The sequence below is a fragment of the Salmo trutta genome, chromosome 18, assembly GCF_901001165.1.
Source record: "Salmo trutta chromosome 18, fSalTru1.1, whole genome shotgun sequence".
NCBI lineage: Eukaryota > Metazoa > Chordata > Actinopteri > Salmoniformes > Salmonidae > Salmo > Salmo trutta.
Window position 1 is genome coordinate 29,914,992 of NC_042974.1, and position 23,178 is coordinate 29,938,169.

Here is a 23,178-nt window from a genome sequence, read left to right on the forward strand (position 1 = left end):
CGCTCCATCCACCAACGCCACGTTGCACCACAGACTGTCCAGGAGTTGGCGGATGCTTTAGTCCAGGTCTGGGAGGAGATCCCTCAGGAGACCATCCGCCACCTCATCAGGAGCATGCCCAGGCGTTGTAGGGAGGTCATACAGGCGCGTGGAGGCCACACACACTAGTGAGCCTCATTTTGACTTGTTTTAAGGACATTACATCAAAGTTGGATCAGCCTGTAGTGTGGTTTTCCACTTTAATTTTGAGTGTGACTCCAAATCCAGACCTCCATGGGTTGATAAATTGGATTTCCATTGATTATTTTTGTGTGATTTTGTTGTCAGCACATTCAACTATGTAAAGAAAAAATTATTTTATAAGATTATTTCATTCATTCAGATCTAGGATGTGTTATTTTAGTGTTCCCTTTATTTTTTGGAGCAGTGTATATACTTGTGTATTGATTTTAAGAAAGGCATTAATGTTTATGGTTGGGTACACATTGGTGCAACGACAGTACTAAATCATCACCCGTTTGGCGAAGTAGGCTGTGATTCGATGAGAAATTAACAGGCACCGCATCGATTATATGCAACGCAGGACACGCTAGATAAACTAGTAATATCATCAACCATGTGTAGTTACCTAGTGTTAAGATTGATTGTTTTTTATAAGATAAGTTTAATGCTAGCTAACAACTTACCTTGGCTTCTTGCTGTCCTCGCGTAACAGGTAGTCAGCCTGCCACGCAGGCTCCTCGTGGAGTGCAATGTAAGGCAGGTGGTTAGAGCATTGGACTAGTAACCGGAAGGTTGCAAAAACGAATCCCCGAGCTGATAAGGTACAAATCTGTCGTTCTGCCCCTGAACAAGGCAGTTAACCCACCGTTCCTAGGCCATCATTGAAAATAAGAATGTGTTTTTAACTGACTTGTCTAGTTAAATAAAAGGTGTAAAAAATAAATAAAATAGGCCACAATCGGTGTCCAAAAATACCAATTGCCGATTGTTATGAAAACTTGAAATCGGCCCTAATTAATCGGCCATTCCGATTAATCAGTCGACCTCTACTCAGGAGGCTGAAGAAATTTGTCTAGTCACCAAAAACTTTTACAGATGCACAATCAAGAGCATCCTTTCGGGCTGTATCACCACCTGGTATGGCAACTGCTCCGCCCACAACCGTAAGGCTCTCCAGAGGGTAGTGACGTCTGCACAACGCATCACCGGGGGCAAACTACCTGCCCTCCAGGACACCTACACCACCCGATGTCACAGAAAGGCCAAAAAGATCATCAAGGACAACAACCACCCGAGCCACTGCCTGTTCACCCCGCTATCATCCAGAAGTCGAGGTCAGTACAGGTGCATCAAAGCGGGGACCGGGAGACTGAAAAACAGCTTCTATCTCAAGGCCATCAGACTGTTAAACAGCCATCACTAACATTGAGTGGCTGCTGCCAACATACCGACTCAAATCTCTAGCCACTTTAATAATAAAAAATTGGATGTGATGAATGTATCACTAGTCACTTTAAAAAATACCACCCCACATTACTCATCTCATATGTATATACTGTACTCTATACCATCTACTGCATCTTGCCTATGCCGTTCGGCCATCGCTCATCCATATATGTACATATTCTTATTCATTCATTCCTTTACACACTTGTGTGTATAAGGTAGTTGTTGTCAAATTGTTAGATATTACACGGTCGGAACTAGAAGCACAAGCATTTCGCTACACTCGTATTAACATCTGCTAACCATGTGTATGTGACCAATAAAATTTGATTTGGATAGACATTTTGGAACAGAGCATAAGGTAACCACTCCATCTGGTATGAATAATAATAAAAATAAATAACAGTCTACACTTAAAAGCGATTACTCTAATTTGTTTAAAATTTTGGAGTATAGGCTAGACCAATTATGTACTGAAAGGCATCTTAAAATCAGTTTAGTTTTTTGTTTTTCTGCCATGCGTAATATGCTGTAGGTTATATATTGTATAACGGCAGAGTCATAATTCAGGTTTTTATTTCGTGCTTGGGCTCATAAGCCTCTGCGGATGCATAAGCACTAATATGCCTGTGTGTGTTTTGAATTAATCATCACCTTAGAAAGCACTTTTCCATTTCATTGTGTTTCGATGCCATTTGCATTGATGTCAGAGTGGTTAGAGGGACAATAGAGCCCTGAGTACCAGGCCATTAGGCCATTAGCAAGTTCGGTACTACTAAAGCATGCCTAGAGTGCATAAGAGGAGATTACCATGACTCAACAGTCACATGGAATTTTACTGCGGTCATGACTGTCGGTGAGGTGGTAACACAGTCACCGCAACAGCCCTTGCCCAGTGCAGAAGTGGGTGTGTTTTAGGAAGGGAGAGGAGACTAGTGAAGGGATACATCACCTACCCGAGACAAAAGGCTGCTTTAAGGCGCCATCTAACACGGAACCCAAACCAGCTGCGCGCGTGCGCCATCGTGCATAAATGTATTTTGTCCCCCCACACCAAATGCGATCACGACACGCAGGTTAAAATATCAAAACAAACTCTGAACCAATTATATTAATTTGGGGACAGGTCAAAAAGCATTAAACATTTATGGCAATTTAGCTAGCTAGCTTGCACTTGCTAGCTAATTTGTCCTATTTAGCTAGCTTGCAGTTGCTAGCTAATCTGTCTTGGGATATAAACATTGAGTTGATATTTTACCTGAAATGCACAAGGTCCTCTACTCCGCCAATTAATCCAAACATAAAATGGTCAACCAAATCGTTTCTAGTCATCTCTCCTCCTCCGCTTTTTCTTCTCTTGAAAAAAGTCTTCTCTCTTCTTATATTGCGATTGGCAACTTTCATAAATTAGGTGCATTACCGGCACAGACCTCGTTCGTCTTTCAGTCACCCACATGGGTGTAACCAATGAGGAGATGGCACGTTGGTAGCTGCTTCTATAAACCAATGAGATGAGTGAGGCAGGACTTGCAGTGCGATCTGCGTCAGAAATAGAACTGACTTCTATTTTAGCCCTTGGCAACGCAGACGCTCGTTGGAGCGCGCGAGCAGTGTGGGTGCAATAATTGAATAACATGCATGTCTAAATGTATTTTTCAACGCTCGCGCACACAACGTGAGCGGTGTAGTCAGCCTGAAACTGTGGTAGGCATTGTCACCCAAACGGATTAGGTTAGTTTGAGCAGGCGGTAACTCAATCACCTTGTAAATATGTAGCCTTGCTGGTTAAGTTGATTAGTGCTGCATTTCCTTTCTGTGGCTAGAGAATAAAAGGCCTTGATCATTTATGAAGAGCAGGCTTAGACACCTAGCTTAGATACTAGTGACAAATGCAATGTTAAGATATAGTCCAGACATCTTAGGTCCTTTTAATGCTGATGTAATAAAAGTGGTTTTCACCATAAGATATATCCTAACCTGTCAAGTAGCTCAAACCAGGCTAGAATACACACAGTGGGTGGCCTACCTAATGATTCTGCATAAAAAGTGCTGAACATACTGTATGTTACATAAAGTATATAGCATCCCCTGTGCAGGAAAGCTGTGGAGACCGCAGACACAAACTGTGAGTACTGCTGAACTACTAATAATGATCAATAGCATTTTATTCTTATGGTCTCATAGGCCTGTTTGGACCATAACACTAACCACACACAACATGGGAAGGGTTGACTTGATGTGTAGAATTCTATTATTTTATATATTCTCTGATAAAAGGGGGATTGCTGTAATGCATAGGGAAATATCACCCCCCTCTCCCATATTACCAAGAAATCGTCATCCTACCTGCTACATTCAACGAGGGTGACCCTAAGCCGACCCTCAACCAATCCTGAGTCCTGAACAGAGAGGTCCAAGTCACAGGCGGAGGAGCCAATGGAAGGTTGCACTTGGAACGGGAAGAAGGGTTTGTATCTGGAAAAACACAAAAGGGTAGACAATGAGTAAATTATTATACATTTGTTGTATACTGTTAGTGATTTCAGTACGACTATAACTGCTGAGGGATTCTACACTTGAAAAAAACTTGGGGCCTAACTGAAAACAAAAGTCAGATTTTAGCAGTGTTTGACAATCGAAGCACAGGCCTCTGTCTTTTCCATTGGGGGTAACATCTACGTTTCAGATGATGATCTGCTGTTAGCCCACAGCAACAGATTAACAGACACAATCGTTAAGCATTTCTGCTTTGTCATCATCCTCAGGATTGTCTCTCTTAAGTGACAGAAATACAGGCTCAGTGATAAAACTAGAGACAACCAACAGTCTAAAACACATGCTAAAGCTGCTATTGACGGCTTCTTCATGACACCTACACACAAACAAAGCCACACAGTATAGGACTACAGATATAAAAGGTACAAAACAAAAAAATGCACTGAATCAATGTGTGTAATAAATTAGTGTAATAGGTTACATTGTAATTACAGGAATAATTACACAGTAATAAGGGCACTTCCTTGCTCAGAGAATGAATGGGTTGGAAAAGGGAATGAAGAAGACAATGAGAAGAAGAGATGAAGTAGAAAGAGAAATAAGGAGAAAATAAACATTTCAGGAAATAAAAGGAGAGATTGAGAGGATTTGGAGTTGAAAAATGAAGGAGGGTTGATGTAGAGATGAGGAGGACGATGGTGAGATGAGAGGAAAAGTAGGGGAAAGATGGAGAACAGATAGATAAGAAATGTTGGAGATGCTATAGGAGCGTCTACAGCAGCCCCACGGTTCCAGTTGGCTGGCAGGCAGGCAGGAAAGGCAGGAGGAAATCCATGTCCTGCTGGGATCAGATTATCTAACAAATCCTGGTTGTTTCGTGCTCTCGCTCCACAGCAGGAAGGCTGACCTCAACCAATGTGGAGCTAAGAAAGACTCACAGCTTGGCTCTCCATCTCTCAGGCTCGCCCTAGCTCACACTCTTCTACTCACACACTGACCCACTCTCCGAACATGACGTTCTCCTGCCGCTGTTGCTCGCTCACCCTCTCTCCCTGACCATACACACAGACGCCCTCACAAAGAATGGGTTCATTGTAATTAGGTAATAAAAAGCATGAGCTGGCGCCCACCCAAAATAGTTATTTGAGGTGCTGACTAACAGTGAGTAAACTGTATGCTATTAAAATAAGAGTCTCACACTCCATATACAAGCTTCCAGTAATTTATTGGATACAGCACCAACTGTGCACAACAGTGACGCAGAAACGTTGGTGGTTCACCCAATAAATTACTGGGGGCTTGTATATAGAGTGTGCGACTCTCTTTACTCATTGTAACTAAGAACATCATGTTGTTTGGGGCTACACGTATGCCTTTATTTTTGGCCTCTGATGCTATGTCTAGCCTGAAGCACCTTGCATTCTAAACCAGATAAGAATTTGTGTAACTGTTCATAATAATCTAACATGGAAGATGTGAGATAGCCTAACCATAGACATATTGAATAGAAAAAAAGTAAAACTCATTCTAGTTTTGTGAGCCTAACTCATCTCCAAAAATCAAAGCAAGGAAACTTAAATCTCTATAAGCATGTTAAATGTGCAACTAGAGGGAAAGAAAATTCTAGACCACCTTTAATCCACACACAGAGCTGAGAACAAAGCTCTCACTCACCTTCCATTTGGCAAATCTGACCATAATTGTATCCTCCTGATTCCTGCTTACAAGCAAAAATTAAAGCAGGAAGCACCAGTGACTCGGTCTATAAAAAAAGTGGTCAGATGAAGCAGATGCTAAGCTACAGGACTGTTTTGCTAGCACAGACTGGAATATATGTTTTGGGATTCTTCCGATGGCATTGACGAGTACACCATATCAGTCACTGGCTTTATCAATAAGTGCATCGAGGACATCGTCCCCACAGTGACTGTACGTACATACCCCAAACAGAAGCCATGGATTATAGGCAACATTCACACTAAGCTAAAAAGTAGAGGAGCGGGATTCTAACCCGGAAGCTTATAACAAATCCCGCTATGCCCTCAGACGAACCACCAAGCAGGCAAAGTGTTAATAAAGGACTAAGATCGACTCATACTATACTGGCTCCGAAGCTCATCGGATGTGGCAGGGCTCGCAAACTATTACAGACTACAAAGGGAAGCACAGCCGAGAGCTGCCCAGTGACGCGAGCCTACCAGACGAGCTAAATAACTTCTATGCTCGCATCGAGACAAATAACACTGAAACTTGCATGAGTGCATCAGCTGTTCCGGACAACTGTGTGATCACGCTCTCCGCAGCCGATGTGAGTAAGACCTTTAACCTCTCTAGGGTAGGTGGCACCAAATCGTCCCACCTACGTAACAGCCAGTGGAATCCTGTGGCGCGTTATTCAAATACCTTAGAAATGCTATTACTTCAATTTCTCAAACATATGACTATTTTACAGCATTTTAAAGACAAGACTCTCGTTCATCTAACCACACTGTCCGATTTCAAAAAGGCTTTACAACGAAAGCAAAACATTAGATTATGTCAGCAGAGTACCCAGCCAGAAATAATCAGACACCCATTTTTCAAGCTAGCATATAATGTCACAAAAACCCAGAAGACAGCTAAATGCAGCACTAACCTTTGATCTTCATCAGATGACACACCTAGGACATTATGTTATACAATACATGCATGTTTTGTTCAATCAAGTTCATATTTATATCAAAAACCAGCTTTTTACATTAGCATGTGACGTTCAGAACTAGCATACCCCCGCAAACTTCCGGCGAATTTACTAACAATTTACTAAATTACTCACGATAAACGTTCACAAAAAGGATAACAATTATTTTAAGAATTATAGATACAGAACTCCTCTATGCACTCGATATGTCCGATTTTAAAATAGCTTTTTGGTGAAAGCACATTTTGCAATATTCTAAGTAGATAGCCCGGCATCACAGGGCTAGCTATTTAGACACCCAGCAAGTTTAGCCTTCACCAAACTCCGATTTACTATTAGAAAGTTTGATTACCTTTGGTGTTCTTTGTCAGAATGCACTCCCAGGACTTCTACTTCAATAACAAATGTTGGTTTGGTCCCAAATAATCCATTGTTATATCCAAACAGCGGCGTTTTGTTCGTGCGTTCAAGACACTATCCGAAAGGGTAAATAAGGGTTACGAGCACGGCGCATTTCGTGACAAAAAATTTCTAAATATTCCATTACCGTACTTCGAAGCATGTCAACCGCTGTTTAAAATCAATTTTTATGCCATTTTTCTCGTAAAAAAGCGATAATATTCCGACCGGGAATCTGCGTTTAGGTAAATAGACGAAAGAAAATAAAGCACGGGCTCGACTCGTGCACGCGCCTAAGCCCATTATCCTCTTATCGGCCACTTGCCAAAAGCGCTAATGTGTTTCAGCCTGGGGCTGCCTCGATATCATTCAGCTTTTTCCCGGGCTCTGAGAGCCTATGGGAGCCGTAGGAAGTGTCACGTTACAGCAAAGATCCTCAGTCTTCAATAAACAGAGACAAGAAGAACAAGATCTTGTCAGAGAGGGCACTTCCTGTAAGGAATCTTCTCAGGTTTTTGCCTGCCATATGAGTTCTGTTATACTCACAAACACCATTCAAACAGTTTTAGAAACTTTAGGGTGTTTTCTATCCAAAGCCAATAATTATATGCATATTCTAGTTACTGGGTAGGAGTAGTAACCAGATTAAATTGGGTACGTTTTTTATCCGGCCGTGTAAATACTGCCCCCTAGCCCTAACAGGTTAAACAGGTCAACATTCACAAGGCCACAGGGCCAGACGGATTACCAGGACGTGTACTCCGAGCATGCGCTGACCAACTGGCAAATGTCTTCACTGACATTTTCAACCTCTCCCTGGCCGAGTCTGTAATATCAACATGTTTCAAACAGGCCACCATAGTCCCTGTACCCAAGAACACTAAGGTAACCTGCCTAAATGACTACCGACCCGTAGCACTCACGTCAGTAGCCATGAAGTGCTTTGAAAGGCTGGTCATGGCTCACACCACCACCATTAGCTCAGACACCCTAGACCGGGGGTCGGCAACCCGCGGCTCTAGAGCCGCATGCGGCTCTTTAGCGCCGCCCTAGTGGCTCCCTGGAGCTTTTTCAAAAATATGAAAATGGAAAAAGATGGTGTGAATATATTTTTTGTTTTAATATCATTTATTATCCAATGCTGTAAAAATGTGTATAATAAATATTTAATTTCAACATTTCTGTCAACGAAGATTTACGTCACAGCCTGCGACACACGTTTCTTTCAGCTCGGCGTAGTGCCAGACAGGTGGCTGTTGCAAACAAACCGGCGGGTGTGTCATGGGCCATGGATCCCAAAGGGAAAAAGAGAAAGATGGCTGAGGAGAACAGAGGATTCCACAGTTCTTGGACCGAATCATTTGCTTTCATTGCCAATGCGGAAGGATTGCCTGCATGTTTGCTTTGTAATGAGAAGTTGTCAAATAACAAAAAGAGTAACGTGGAAAGACATTTCCATTCTTCCTGACAGTTATAGGAACATGAAGAAATATGCATTTGGAGTATTATCCATCTTTGGATCAACATACCTGTGCGAGCAGATATTCTCAAACATGAACTACATAAAATCCAAATACCGCACCCGCCTCACAGATGAGAGCTTGCAGTCCTGCGTGAAGATTAAAGTTACATCTTACATGCCCGATGTTGAGAAGCTGTCCAGTGATGTCCGAAAACAGAAGTCACATTAAACGGGTAAGAACACAATCCTGTCATAGGCACATATTTGGTAACAAAGTGGCTGTTTTTATAAAGTGATTTCTGATTTTTGTCAGTATATATTTGGAATGACACATAGGGATATTATTGTGTTTTGTTGCTCAGGTCCGAGGATGGCTGCATTGTATTGTGCGTGTCAAAAGAGAAGAGGATAATGCACATTTGCAGAAAACTAAAGAGAAGAGGATAATGCACAGAAATCGAACATAAACTGTATTATTTAAATGTTATATACTTTACCTTTTCAAAAGGCTGCTGTTTTATTGCACTCTGTCTGTTACCCAGATAAGGGGGAAAAGAGAAGAGGATTGTATCGTATTATTGAGGATTGAAAAGGACTGCATTTTATTTCCATGGGGAGGTCTGAAATTACAGGAGGTCTATTATGCACGTTGCACTTTTTTTTTTTTTTTTTCGAATCCTAAAATGAAAATAACATCAACAATCTGATTTCTGTATTGTATTTCTATAATTTCATCAATGCAACGAAACATAATACATTAATATTATAATGGAAGTTAAACTTAAAAGCACCATCGTACAGCAAAGTACTCTCGTGGTGCGTCATTCTCTCCAGCGCTGCAGGTAAAATAAACGTTTAATCATGAATGCTCATTATGTATTTGTAGCCTACTTATCATTTTGATAGTAGGCTAATATAGACACTTACAGCATGTGTTGCCTTCATTATAAGGCTTATATAAGGCTTTTAATTTTTTGCGGCTCCAGACAGATTTGTTTTTTGGGTCCAATATGGCTCTTTCAACATTTTGGGTTGCCGACCCTGCCTTAGACCCACTCCAATTTGCAAACCGCACCAACAGATCCACAGATGATGCAATCTCTATTGCACTCCACACTGCCCTTTCACACCTGGACAAAAGGGCAGTGTGGTTAGAGCGTTGGAATAAGTAACCGAAAGGTTGCAAGATCGAATCCCGAGCTGACAAGGTACAAATCTGTCCTTCTGCCCCTAAACAAGGCAGTTAACCCACTGTTAACCCACTAGGCCGTCATTGAAAATAAGAATTTGTTTTTAACTGAATTGCCTAGTTAAATAAAGAAAAATACAAAAATGACTGCACGGCCAGGCACGACTGCAACACAATCATTAAGTTTGCTGATGACACGACAGTGGTTGGCCTGATCACCGACAACAATGAGACCTGACCGTGTGGTGCAAGAACAACAACCTCTCCCTCAATGTGATCAAGACAAAAGGAGATGTCTACTTTTAAACTTGGACAAAACAGAGATGCTAGTTCTAGGTCCCAAGAAACTGTTGAATCTGACAATTTATCTCGATGGTTGTACAGTCGTCTCAAATAAAACTGTGAAGGACCTCGGCGTTACTCTGGACCCTGATCTCTCTTTTGAAGAACATATCAAGACTGTTTCAAGGACAGCTTTTTTACATCTACGTAACATTGCAAAAATCAGAAACTTTCTGTCCAAAAATGATGCAGAACAATTAATCCATGCTTTTGTCACTTCTAGGTTAGACAACTGCAATGCTCTACTTTCCACCTACCCGGATAAAGCACTAAATAAACTTCAGTTAGTGCTAAACACGGCTGCTAGAATCTTGACTAGAACCAAAAAAAAATGATTATATTACTCCAGTGCTAACCTCTCTACACTGGCTTCCTGTTAAGGCAAGGGCTGATTCCAAGGTTTTACTGCTAACCTACCAAGTACCGGAGTGCCAATTCTAGGTCCAAGAGACTTCTAAACAGCTCCTACCCCCAAGCCATAAGACTGACTGCTGAACAGTCTTTTTTGGGGGGGGGGGGTTTCTTAAAACTGCATTGTTGGTTAAGGGCTTGTAAGTAAGCATTTCACTGTAACACCTGTTGTATTCGGCGCATGTGACAAATAACATTTGATTTGTTTTGAAATTGACAGCTAACACTGTGATCGTTTATCTATAATTTTCCAAATTCAATATATTAAAATCCCATTTACCCTCTATGTTGACATTATGGCTGACTGGTCGATTGTTTGGTCGATAAATATTTTTTTAGTTGAGCAGTGGCAAATAAAATTGCCTTCAGGAAAGTAATTAGACCCTTTGACTGTTTTGTTACGTTACAGCCATTTTGTTACGTTACAGCCTTATTCTAAAATGGATTCAATAAAAACAATTCCATAGTAATCTACACACAATATCCCACAATGACAAAGCAAAAACTGTTTTTTTGAAATGTATTAAAAATAAAAACAGAAATACCTTATTTACCTAAGTATTTGCTATGAGACTCGAAATTGAGCTCGGGTGCATCCTGTTTCCATTGATCATCCTTGAGATGTCTCTACAACTTGATTGGAGTCCACCTGTGGTAAATTCAATTGATTGGACATGATTTGGAAAGGCACACACTTGTCGATATAAGGTCCCAAAGTTGACAGTACATGTCAGAGCAAAAACCAAGCCATAAGGTCGAAGGAATTGTCCGTAGAGCTCCGAGACAGGATTGTGTCGAGGCACAGATCTGGGGAAGGGTACCAAAACATTTCTGCAGCACTGAAGGTCCCCAAGAACACACTGGCCTCCAAGTTAGGAACCGCCAATACTCTTCCTAGAGCTGGCCCCCTCAGCCTTACTGCGCAATTGGGGGAGAAGGGTCTTGGTCAGGGAGGTGACCAATAACCCACTGGTCACTGAAAGAGCTCTAGAATTCCTGTGTGGAGATGGGAGAACCTTCCAGAAGGACAACCATCTCTGCAGCACTCAGCCAGAAGAAGCCACTCCTCAGGAAAAGGCACGACAGCCCGTGTGGAGTTTTCCAAAAGGCACGTAAAGACTCTCAGACTATGAGAAACAAGATTCTCTGGTCAGATGAAGCTAAGATTGAACTCTTTGGCCTGAATGCCAAGCGTCACGTCTGGAGGATATTTTTTTAACCTTTATTTAACTAGGCAAGTCAGTTAAGAACAAATTCTTATTTACAATGACGGCCTACACCAGCCAAACCGTGACAACGCTGGGCCTATGGGACTCCCAATCACGGCCGGTTGTGATACAGCCTGGATTTGAACCAGGCTGTCTGTAGTGAGCACTGAGATGCAGTGCCTTCGACCGCAGCGCCACTCTGGAGCCCAAACCTGGTAACATCCCTACGGTGAAGAACGGTGGTGGCAGCATCATGCTGTGGGGATGTTTTTCAACGGCAGGGACACTAGTCAGGATCAAGGCAAAGATGAACGAAGCAAAGTACCATGAAATCTTTGATGAAGTCCTGAGCACTCTGGAGCAGGTTCTCAGAATGGGGTGAAGGTTCACCTTCCAACAGGCCAACGATCCTAAGCACACAACCAAGACAACGCAGGAGTGGCTTCGGGACAAGTCTCTGTATATGTTTGAGTGGCCCAGCCAGAGCCCGGACATGAACCCCATCGAACATCTCCGGAGACCTGAAAATAGCTGTGCAGTGACGCTCCCCATCCAACCTGACAGAGCTTGAGAGGATCCGCTGGGAAGAATGGGCGAAACTCCCCAAATACAGGTGTGCCAAGCTTGTAGCGTCATACCCAAGAAGACTCGAGGCTGTAATCACTGCCGAAGGTGCTTCAACAAAGTACTGAGTAAAGGGTCTGAATACTTACATAAATGTGATATTTCCTTTTTTAAATGTATAGGAACCAGTTTTTAATGTGTCATTATGGGGTATTGTGTGGAAATTGATGAGAAAAAAGAACAATTTAATCAATTTTAGAATAAGGTTATAACCTAGGCACTGAATATAAAAGAATTCTGGCAGATGAGACACCCATCTGATTCACGCCTGTCTGAGTGGACTAACCCAATGCGGAGGCCGCGGGGATGGCACACCAGTATCACCAGTAGTACCGTAATTTCCGGACTATAAGCCGCTACTTTTTTCCCACGCTTTCAACCTCGCGGCTTAAAACAATGACGCGGCTAATATGGATTTTTCCCGCTTTCAAATTAAAAAATAATAATCATTTTTAAAATACACATTCTGTGACGTGCTCAGTTTTTAGGCGGCATGAACCTGAAATTACCGAACGGGTTAAGGTCAAACAACTTTTTTTGTTTACTGTTTAGATTAAATCGAGCGCGCTCAAACTTCCCATCATTCTGATTACGGTAGTCATTTTGTCACCCTCATGGCAAAGACACGGAGAAATGCATATGATGCAGCTTTCAAGTTGAAGGCGATTGATCTGGCTGTTGGAAAAGGAAATAGAGCTGCTGCACGGGAGCTTGGTCTGGAGCAATGACTTTCTTGGTAGGCTACTGTTTACTGCTAATTTTTGATTTTTTTGTTACAAGTCGTGTTTCGTTAAAGCCTATTTATTTTTGTTACAAGCCGTGTTTCGTTAAAGCCTGTGTAAAGTTCATTTGTTTCAATGTACCGGTAGGCACCTGCGGCTTATAGACATGTGCGGCTTATTTATATTCAAAATAATATTTATTTTTTAATTCAGTGGGTGCGGCTTATATTCAGGTGCACTCAATAGTCCGGAAATTACGGTACATTTACTGTTAATTCCCATTATTTCTCATTTACAATGTTTGTTTGGTTACGGTAATTTCTGTTAATGCATTTAATATATTATCATAATTATCATTAGTCTTACCGTTGTCATTGTAGGAGTGGACACGTTGTTTACAGAGAGCACACCCTAGGCTACACTTGTGAGAAAAAGGTTTTGGTTCATTCCATTTCCGAGTTTTTGTTTGGAGAACTCCTGGCAATCTTGACTAAGGACACACAACTGATTATGCATATAGAAGTAGGACGAGGCTACCAGGCCCGCGCGCAAGTGTAGGCCTAGAAGTGTGCCCATTTGATGATCTAATACTATTTTCTGATTGTCTTAACTCACCGACAAAGTCTGTTCTTACATCCATTGAGAATTACAACAGTTCCTCAATTTAGCCTATTTGAAAAATCTTTCCAGCTCTCTCCCTTCGATAACCACTCAGCATGAAAGGGGGAAAAACGTAATGCTCTTATCCGGTGGAAACGTCATAAAAAAACACTACATGACCAAATAAGTATGTGGACACTTGCTCGTCAAACATTGTATTCTAAAATCATGGGCATTAATATGGAGTTTCTGCTATAACAGCCTCCACTCTTCTGGGAAGGAATTCCATTAGATGTTGGAACATTGCTGCTGGGATTGCTTCCATTCAGCCACAAGAGCATTAGTGAGGTCGGGCACTGATGTTGGGCTATTAGGCCTGGCTCGCAGTCAGCGTTCCAATTCATCCCAAAGGTGTTTGATGGGGGTTGAGGTTAGGGCTCTGTTCAGGCCAGTTAAGTTCATCCACTCCGATCGACAAAGCATTTCTATACGGACCTCGCTTTGTTTCATGCTGAAACAGGAAAGGGCTTTCCCCAAACTGTTCAAATTAAAAATCTAACTTTATTTGTCACATGTACCGAATACAACAAGTGTAGACTTTACCGTGAAATGCTTACTTAAAAACCCTTAACCAAAAGTGCAGTTCAAGAATAAATATTTATCAAGTAAACTAAAATAAAAAGTAATAATAAAAAGTACAATAAGAATAACGAGGCTATATACAGGGGGCACCGGTAGCGAGTCAGTGTGCGGGAGTACAGGCCAGTTGAGGTAATCTGTACATTTAGGTGGGGGCGAAGTGACTACGCACAGGTAACAAACAACAGCAAGTAGCAGCAGTGTACAAAAGGAGGTGGGGGGGGGGGGGGAGGGGGAATCAATGTAAATTTAATGAATTGTTCAGCAGTCTAATGGCTTGGGGGTACAAGCTGTTGAGGAGCCTTTTGGTCCTAGACTTGACGTGTGCCATGGGTGATGCTGTTGACGTGTGCCATGACCAGCCTTTCAAAGCAGTTCATGGCTACCGACGTGAGTGCCACGGGGCGGTAATCATTTAGGCAGGTTACCTTCGCTACATTGGGCACAGGGACTACGGTGGTCTGCTTGAAACATGTAGGTATTACAGAATCGATCAGGGAGAGTTTGAAAATGTCAGTGAAGCCACTTGGTCAGAGCATGCTCGGAGTACACGCCCTGGTAATCCGTCTGGCCCAGCGGCTTCGTGAATGTTGACCTGTTTAAAGGTTTTGTTCACGTCGGCTACCAAGAGCGTTTTCAAAAAGTCATCCAGAACAGCTAGTGCTCTCGTACATGCTTCAGTGTTGCTTGCCTCGAAGCGAGCATAAAAGGCATTTAGCTTGTCTGGTAGGCTCGCGTCACTGGGCAGCTCGCGTCTGGGTTTCCCTTTGTAGTCCGTAATAGTTTTCGAGCCCTGCCACATCTGACGAGCGTCAGAGCTGGTGTTGTAGGATTCAATCTTAATCCTGTATTGACGCTTTGCCTGTTTGATGGTTTGTCTGAGGGCATAGCAGGATTTCTTATTAGCGTCCGGATTAGTCTCCCGCTCCTTGAAAGCGGCAGCTCGATGCGGACGTTGCCTGTAATCCATGGCTTCTGGTTGGGATATGTACGTACAATCACTGTGGGGACGACGTCATCGATGCACTTATTGAGAAGCCGATGACTGAGGTGGTGTATTCCTCAATGCCATTGGATGAATCCCGGAACATATTCCAGTCTGTGCTAGCAAAACAATCCTGTGGTGTAGCAGCCGCGTCATCTGACCACTTCCGTATTGAGCAAGACACTGGTGCTTCCTGCTTTAGGTTTTGCTTGCAAGCAGGAATCCGGAGGATAGAATTATGGTCAGATTTGCCAAATGGGGGGTGGGGGAGAGCTTTGAATGCATCTCTATGTGTGGAGTAAATGTGGTCTAGGATTTTTTTCCCCCTGGTTGCAAATGTGACATTCTGGTAAACATTTGGTAAAACTGATTTAAGTTTGCCTGCATTAAAGTCCACTAGGAGCGCCACTAAGCAAAGTTGAAGCACAGAATAGTCTAGAATGTCATTGTATGCTGTAGCGTTAATATTTCCCTTCACTGGAACTAAGGGGCCTAACCCGAAACATGAAATACAGCCCCAGAACCTTATTTCTCCTCCACCAAACTTTACAGTTGGAACTATGCATTCGGGCAGGTAGCATTTTCCTGGCATCCACCAAACCCAAATTCGTCCATCAGACTGCCAGATGGTGAAGCGTGATTTATCACTCCAGAGAACGTGTTTCCCCTGCTCCAATGGCGTTGAGCTTTGCACCAGTCCAGCCTACGCTTGGCATTGCGCATGTTGATCTTAGGCTTGTGTGTGGCTGAACTATACCATTTGTTGGATGAACTATACCATGCGTTTCCCGTACATACAGCAGTAAAAAACTAACTACACTGAAGAAAAGTTACAGTTAATAAGGAAATTAGTCAATTTAAATAAGGCCCTAAATCAATGGATTTCACATGACTGGGAATACAGATATGCATCTGTTTGTCACAGATTATTTTAAAAAGTAAGGTGGGGCGTGGCTCATTAAGCCAGTCAGTATCTGGTGTGACCACCATTTGCCTCATACAGAGCAACATCTCCTTCGCATAGAGTTGATCAGGTTGTTGATTGTGGCCTGTGGAATGTTGTCCCACTCCTCTTTAAATGGTTGTGCGAAGTTGATGGATATTGGCGGGAACTGGAAAACGATGTCACACGTCAATCCAGAGCATCCCAAACATGCTCAATGAGTGACATGTAGGCCATGGAAGAACTGGGACATCAGCTTCCAGGAATTGTGTGCAGATCCTTCTGACATGGGGATGTGCATTATCATGCTGAAACATGAGGTGATGGCGGCGGATGATCTCGTCACGGTATCTCTGTGCATTCAAATTGCCATCGATAAAATGCAATGGTTTTTGATGTCCGTAGCTTATGCCTCCCCATACTATAACCCCACCACCACGGGGCACTCTGTTAACATGGACATCAGCAAGTCGCTCACCCAAACAATGCCATACATCCTACCCGGTACAGTTGAAACCGGAATTCCTCCATGAAGCGCACACCTCTCCAGCGTGCCGGTGTCCAAAGGTGAGAATTTGCCCACTGTAGTCGGTTACGACACCAAACTGAAGTCAGGTCAACACCCTGGTGAGTATGACAAGCACACAGATGAGCTTCCCTGAGAAGGTTTCTGACAGTTTGTGCAGAAATTCTTCGGTTGTGCAAACCCACAGTTTCATCAGCTGCACCTGGTCTCAGACGATCACGCCGGTGAAGAAGCCGGATGTGGAGACCCTAGGCTGGCGTGGTTACACTTGGTCTGCGGTTGTGAGGCCGGTTGGACGTACTGCCAAATTCTCTAAAATGATGTTGGAGGCGGCTTATGGTAGAGAAATTAACATTAAATTATCTGGCAACAGCTCTGATGGACATTCCTGCAGTCAGCATGCCAATTGCACGCGCCATCAAAACATGTGTGGCATTGTGTTGAGTGACAACTGCACATTTTAGAGTGGCCTTTTACTGTCCCCAGCAGAAGGTGCATCTGTGTAAGGATGATCATGGTGTTTAATCAGCTTCTTGATATGCCACACATGTCAGGTGGATGGATTATCTTGGCAATGGTGAAATATTCACTAACAGGGATGTAAACAAATTTGTTCCCCAAATTGAGAGAAATATGCTTTTTGTGCGTATGACAAATTTCTGCTCATGAAACCAACACTTTACATGGTGCGTTTATTTTTGTTCAATGTTTATCAACATTTTAAGCTAAATGTTCCCCAGTGGGCAAAACCTGGACCCTAAACAGCTTCTACCCCCAAGCCATATGACTTCTAAGCAAGACTGCTAAATAGCTAATCAAATAGCTACCCGGACTACCTGCATTGATCCATTTTTGCACTGACTATGCACACACACTGGACTCTACACGCACTACATACACCCACACACAACATTCACACACATACGCTGCTGCTACTGCCTTATCTATCCTGTTGCCTAGTCACTTTAACCCACCTATATGTACATAGCTACCTCAATGACCTCGTACCCCTGCACATCAACTCGGTACTTCCTGTATATAGCCAGGTTATTTTGACTCGTTATTGCTATTTGTTATTCATTGTGCATTTATTCCTTGTGTCACTACTTCTACTTTTGGTAACACCTTATTTGGATAGTCCATCTGTAGAGCATGGACTATCTACTAACCCTTATCCTAACCCTAAACTTAACCCTTACCCAAAACCTTATCCTACTCTTAGCAAGCAGTTGCTTATCAACAGATAGTCCAGATTTTCTATCAAAATAAAGTGTGAGCCTATATTAAAAAAAGTATTTATCTTATCTTTAACTCTGCATTGTTGGAAAAGGAGCCACAAGTAATATTTCACAGTTAGTCTACACCTGTTGTTGTTTACGAAGCACGTGATGAATCAAATTTGATTTGAACTGCCTTGGTTGCCCAATAAAGATCTGCAAAAAACTCAGTTTAATCGTCCTGGGGTGATGGGTGAGGATTAAAGTCTATTTTGGGAGGACTGGATAAAATGCAGCCAGACAGATGTTCCAGGCAATAATGCTAAAATGACTGTATGAGGGATGCTAGGTGAGAGGGAATGATAAGCAGAGGTGACCAGTAAAACGCAACAATCTGATGGAATAGCCAAACACATTGTGATTCTCTTAAATAATGTATGAAAACTACATTACTGAGCAAAGCAGACTGAAAATCCTTACTCTACCTAGGCTACATTTTTGTAAAGGTATCAGTCTCAAAATGAGAAGAAGCATTTGTCTGGAAAGCATGCCGACGGCCCATGTGGTGAAAATAACAGCAATTATTTATGTTATGAAAATGGACTCAACAGCACCTGTGTAACACCCCCACTTCTCAACGCCCTAACAGGATCAGGGAGCACATGTGTGTCAACATAAACTTGTAGTGTGTGTGTGTGTGTGTGTGCTAAAGACAGTAGCATAGCATTTTCTACTACTTCACTCAAAATAGAACTGAAATCACATGCATGCTCCTTAAATTATTACTGTACTCTGAGACAAATGTACTTTTTCCCGTTGTCGCTTTCCCTCAGCTACTAGGAAATTATAGTACCCATTGTTATGCCCGGTGCCCTAGCAACAGTGAAATCATAAGATGTTAGATTGAGCTGAAACAAATTGCGCTGATCCATATTTAACGGACAGTGAGTTATCCTATCACTTTAGAAAGTAAAGAAAACTGGTCAGGCGTCTTGTAAAAAAAAAATATCCACATTTCGAGCAAAAGGAATCGATGAAGTTATTCATTATCAGGATGTCATGAATAACATCCATTGCAGTGGGCTTTGTGTGTATAACTACAGCGCTCCTTTTCAACACATTAGCAAACAACGCATTCAAAAGCATTATTGATTAGAACCCTAACCTAGGGCTAGCACAATGACCGTATAACCCATGGTTATGGATGAAGACCGTAATGGAAATAAAATAACCGCCATAACCATTTAGAATTTTTGTTTTTGATTTTTTTGTGCAATGAGCAGCTGACTGAAGACGGGACGGCCGGGCATTCGTGCAGTTGCCAGTTTCTGCGGTAACATGGACTCTTAACAACGTGATGAAACTTTGTTGGTCCTTGCTACAACAAGCAAGGTGTTGACTTAAGGTTAGGCATAAGGTTAGCAGTGTGGTTATGGTTTAGGGTTAGGTTTTAAATCACATTTTAACTAAAGAAATTGTAGAAATGGGCAGGGTTCAGCCATAATTTTGGACTTTGTGGCTGTGGAAGCTAATGATGACCAGCGTGGGTTGGAGCAAAGGATTTGTCGGTTGCCTAGGCAACACCCCCCACATTGCAGCTGCAACACACATTGCACATACAGTCAGGAGCGGAGGAGAGGAGAAAACATACATACATTTTTTTGGGCTGGCCAATTAGTGTCATCCAAAATCCCATGACAGTCACAGCCCTACCCTGACATTGGGTGACCACATGTCCCGGATTGTGCAAGAAAGTCCTGCATTTTGGCCCTTTGTCCCACAACCAAACAATTGTGTCCCACATTTTATCAAAAAAATTAACAGCACTAATTTACAAAAAAGGTCAATTTATCACACATTTCACTCAGACTTCCTCTTCATTCGAGGAAAATAGACATTCCAACCTGTACCTTTTGCAGTCCCGTTACGCTTATGACGAGATATATCATAAGGATATACTGGTGATGTTAAACACTTCTCCAATCGTTGTTGAGATCTGATATTATGCACAGTGCAAGATGAGACATTGGTTGAGATATGACATTGGCCTATCACATTTGTCAAATCCTTTCGGGCTGAATTCCATCTAAATTTGGAGAAAATTGGACAGTTAAGTACTTATAAAAAGCGTGCTTTTAACAAAGAGCTACCAAAGTATGTAAATCACCGTATTAGACTGAAATATAAGGTAATTATCAAACTAGTGCGGTTTGCTCATTCAAAATATTTGCTTCTACTTCACTCAATCCCGTTTTAAGTCTCACTTCCTAACGGTTTTACATTCCCTGAAACCAACCAGAAAATCTCCTTTGGCCACATAGTCCCAATTTTCAGAAAACAGCTACACACGTGGTCTCTCGTTTTCTGCATCACCAAATTTGGCATGAGGCAAGAGTAGGCTAGGTGCGCTTTAGTTAAATGGGATGTGTGTGTGTTTGGGGGTGCTGGCCCCAAAAAATTATTAATGTAGGCTACACTGTCCCGCAAAATCCTGTTCTCCCTCATTTGGGTATTTTAAATGTGGTGACCCCACGCTGAGCACCAGTCACTAACACGCACTTATGCAAGAGTATGCAATATGTTGTTCTATTGACAGAGGTTGGACATAGGGGGAGATTGGTGGGCAAAGCATGGCCATTTTTCCTGTCTGAAGTACAAAATGGTGGCTCTCTGTTTAGAGGCTGTAGTAGTACTTATAGCTTCATTGTTTTATAAACCTCTTTTCTCCCTCTCTGAGATCCAATAAAACAGCTAAATAACAATGACAGCTCAATCAATGAGGTGTCTGAAGTCCCAGGTTATCCAGAGTGGAGAAGAGGGTCCATTAAAAGTAGCTACCTACATGTAAAACTGTGCTGTGTCCAGCTGTGTCCTTCCCCCAGCATGTAGAGTCAAAGAGCTCAAAGAGAGAGCGATAGAGGTTAGACGTTAAAGTGAAGGAATAACAGATGTCTGGAGAGAAATGATGTAACAAACAACCCAGCTGACAGTGGATAAGTGAGAGATGGGGGTTGTTTGATGCCGTAATGGCTGCAACGCCATGAGGCTTCACCCATTACTGATGGTCCAGGACATCTCAAACTAAAATCATTTCTGAATTTCACACAGGACATAAGAGTCATATTATAGAGCCAATCCAACAACCACAAAAAGTCATGACAATTAAAAAGGAATGACGCACGGTAAGCCCAAGCTTACAAAACAATGATGCCAATCTGGTCTGTCCTGTCCACTCTCAGATAAGGATGGGAACAGGGTGAATAGCTTAGTGCATTTTACTCTGATCTGATCCACCAAGTGATTGGCCCCTTACCTGGCAGATCAGGTCAACGTAAATAGTCCGGGTGGCCATTTGATTAATTGTTCAGCAGTCTTATGTCTTGGGGGTAGAAGCTGTTAAGGAGCCTTTTGGTCCTAGACCGGTCAGGATGCTCTCGATGGTGCAGTTGTAGAGATTTTTGAGGATCTGGGGACCCACGCCCTCTTTACAACTATCTTGGTGCATTTGGACCATGATCGTTTGTTGGCGATGGACACCAAGGAACTTAAAACTCTCAACCCGCTCCAATTCAGCCCCGTCGATCTTAATGGGTACCTGTTCGGCCCTCCTTTTCCTTTAGTCCACGATCAACTCCTTTGCTCACATTGAGGGAGAAGTTCTTATCTCTGATCTCCTTCCAATAGGCTGGATCATCGTTGTCGGTGATCAGGCCTACCACTGTGTGTCGTCAGAAAACTTGATGGTGTTGAAGTCGTGCTTGGCCACGCAGTCGTGGGTGAACAGGGAGTACAGTAGGGGTGCGTGCTTAGTCCCCTGAGAGGCCCCAGTGTTGAGGATCAGTGTGGCAGATGTGTTGTTGCCTACCCTTACCACCTGGGGACAGCCCATCAGGAAATCCAGGATACAGTTGCAGAGGGAGGTGTTTAGTCCCAGGGTCCTTAGCTTAGGGGATGAGCTTTGTGAGTACTATGGTGTGGAACGCTGAACTGTAGTCAATGAACAGCATTCTCAGAAAGGTGTTCCTTTTGTCCAGATGGGAAAAGGCAGTGTGGAGTGAGATCGCATCATCTGTGGATCAGTTGGGGCGGTATGCGAATTGGAGTGGGTCTAGGGTTTCCGGCTTGATGGTGCTGATGTGAGCAATGACCAGCCTTTCAAAGCACTTCATGGCTAGTGACGTGAGTGCTATGGGCGGTAATCACTTAGGCAGGTTACCTTTGCTTTCTTGGGCACAGGGACTATGGTGGTCTGTTTGAAAGATGTAGGCATTACAGACTCGGTCAGGGAGTTTGAAAATTTCAGTGAAGACACTTGCCAGTTGGTCTGCGCATGCTTTGAGTACACATCCTGGTAAATCGTCTGGCCCAGAGTTCTGCCATCTGTGACATTCAGCAAATCCTAAATGTCCACTGCTCTGTCCTCAAAGGCTGTTTTATTTTACATCACCTCAGAACCCTCGCTTGCTCAGTCAGAGTCCTTATCATGGGCACCTCAGACACATGCACCCTTTTAGGCAACTCCTCCAGATAGGTGCATTTAGCCTACAATTAACAGTTAGCTCCCACACGAGCCAAACCAGATCTTTCACAACAAGTGGCTATGCCATGCCAATAGATGTCTGTGGCCACACAGAGGAACATTAAAATAGTTACATTTAGTTGTTCTTCTCACAAAACAACCAAACCATTGTTTGCCTGCTCTGCAGCCCACACAGTACATAGTGGATAAAAGGAAAGCGAGACAAAATGAACGGACAAGACAGCATTTCATTGATTTTTAAGTGAAACAATGTGCCTACTCACATTCTCTGGCATTTAAAACAGCAATAATTACCTGATTAATCTCACCTAATTACTTAATTGTAATCTAAATCAATGAGAAAAGCTGGTTTTGTAGGGACCATTTGCTGCATTACTGTGTTAAAAATGTTGATATCAAATAAAACATGTAAAAAGCAACAGCCAGGGGCCTCCCAAGTGGCACAGCAGTCTAAGGTACTGCATCGCCGTGCTTGAGGCATCAGTACAGACCCGGGTTTGATCCCAGGCTGTGCCACAATTGACCCAGCATCATCCGGGTTAAGGGAGGGTTTGACCGGCTAGGATTTCCTTGTCCCATCGCGCTCTAGCGACTCATTGCGGGCCGGGCGCCTGCAAGCTGACTTCGGTCACCAGCTGGACGGTGTTTCCTCCAACACATTGGTGCGGCTGGCTTCCAGGTTAAGCGAGCAGTGTATCAAGAAGCAGTGCGGCTTGGCAGAGTTGTGTTTCGGGGGACGCGTGACT

The 23,178-nt window shown here is 42.9% G+C and overlaps 1 protein-coding gene and 1 long non-coding RNA gene across 2 annotated transcripts in view; one reads left to right on the plus strand and one right to left on the minus strand.

The window, feature by feature from the left end:
* The window catches only part of LOC115153164 (PDZ domain-containing protein 8-like), a 66,749-nt gene that overhangs the window by 37,994 nt on the left and 5,577 nt on the right, over positions 1-23,178 (minus strand). Inside the window, exon 2 of the mRNA XM_029698286.1 lies at positions 3,796-3,924. Within this exon, the coding sequence (XP_029554146.1) occupies positions 3,796-3,924 (129 nt within the window). The remainder of the gene's footprint in view (positions 1-3,795; positions 3,925-23,178) is intronic.
* On the plus strand, positions 8,483-8,890 carry LOC115153165 (uncharacterized). The gene is made up of 2 exons (XR_003867650.1): positions 8,483-8,719; positions 8,849-8,890. It is a non-coding gene; the product is annotated as an uncharacterized LOC115153165 (long non-coding RNA).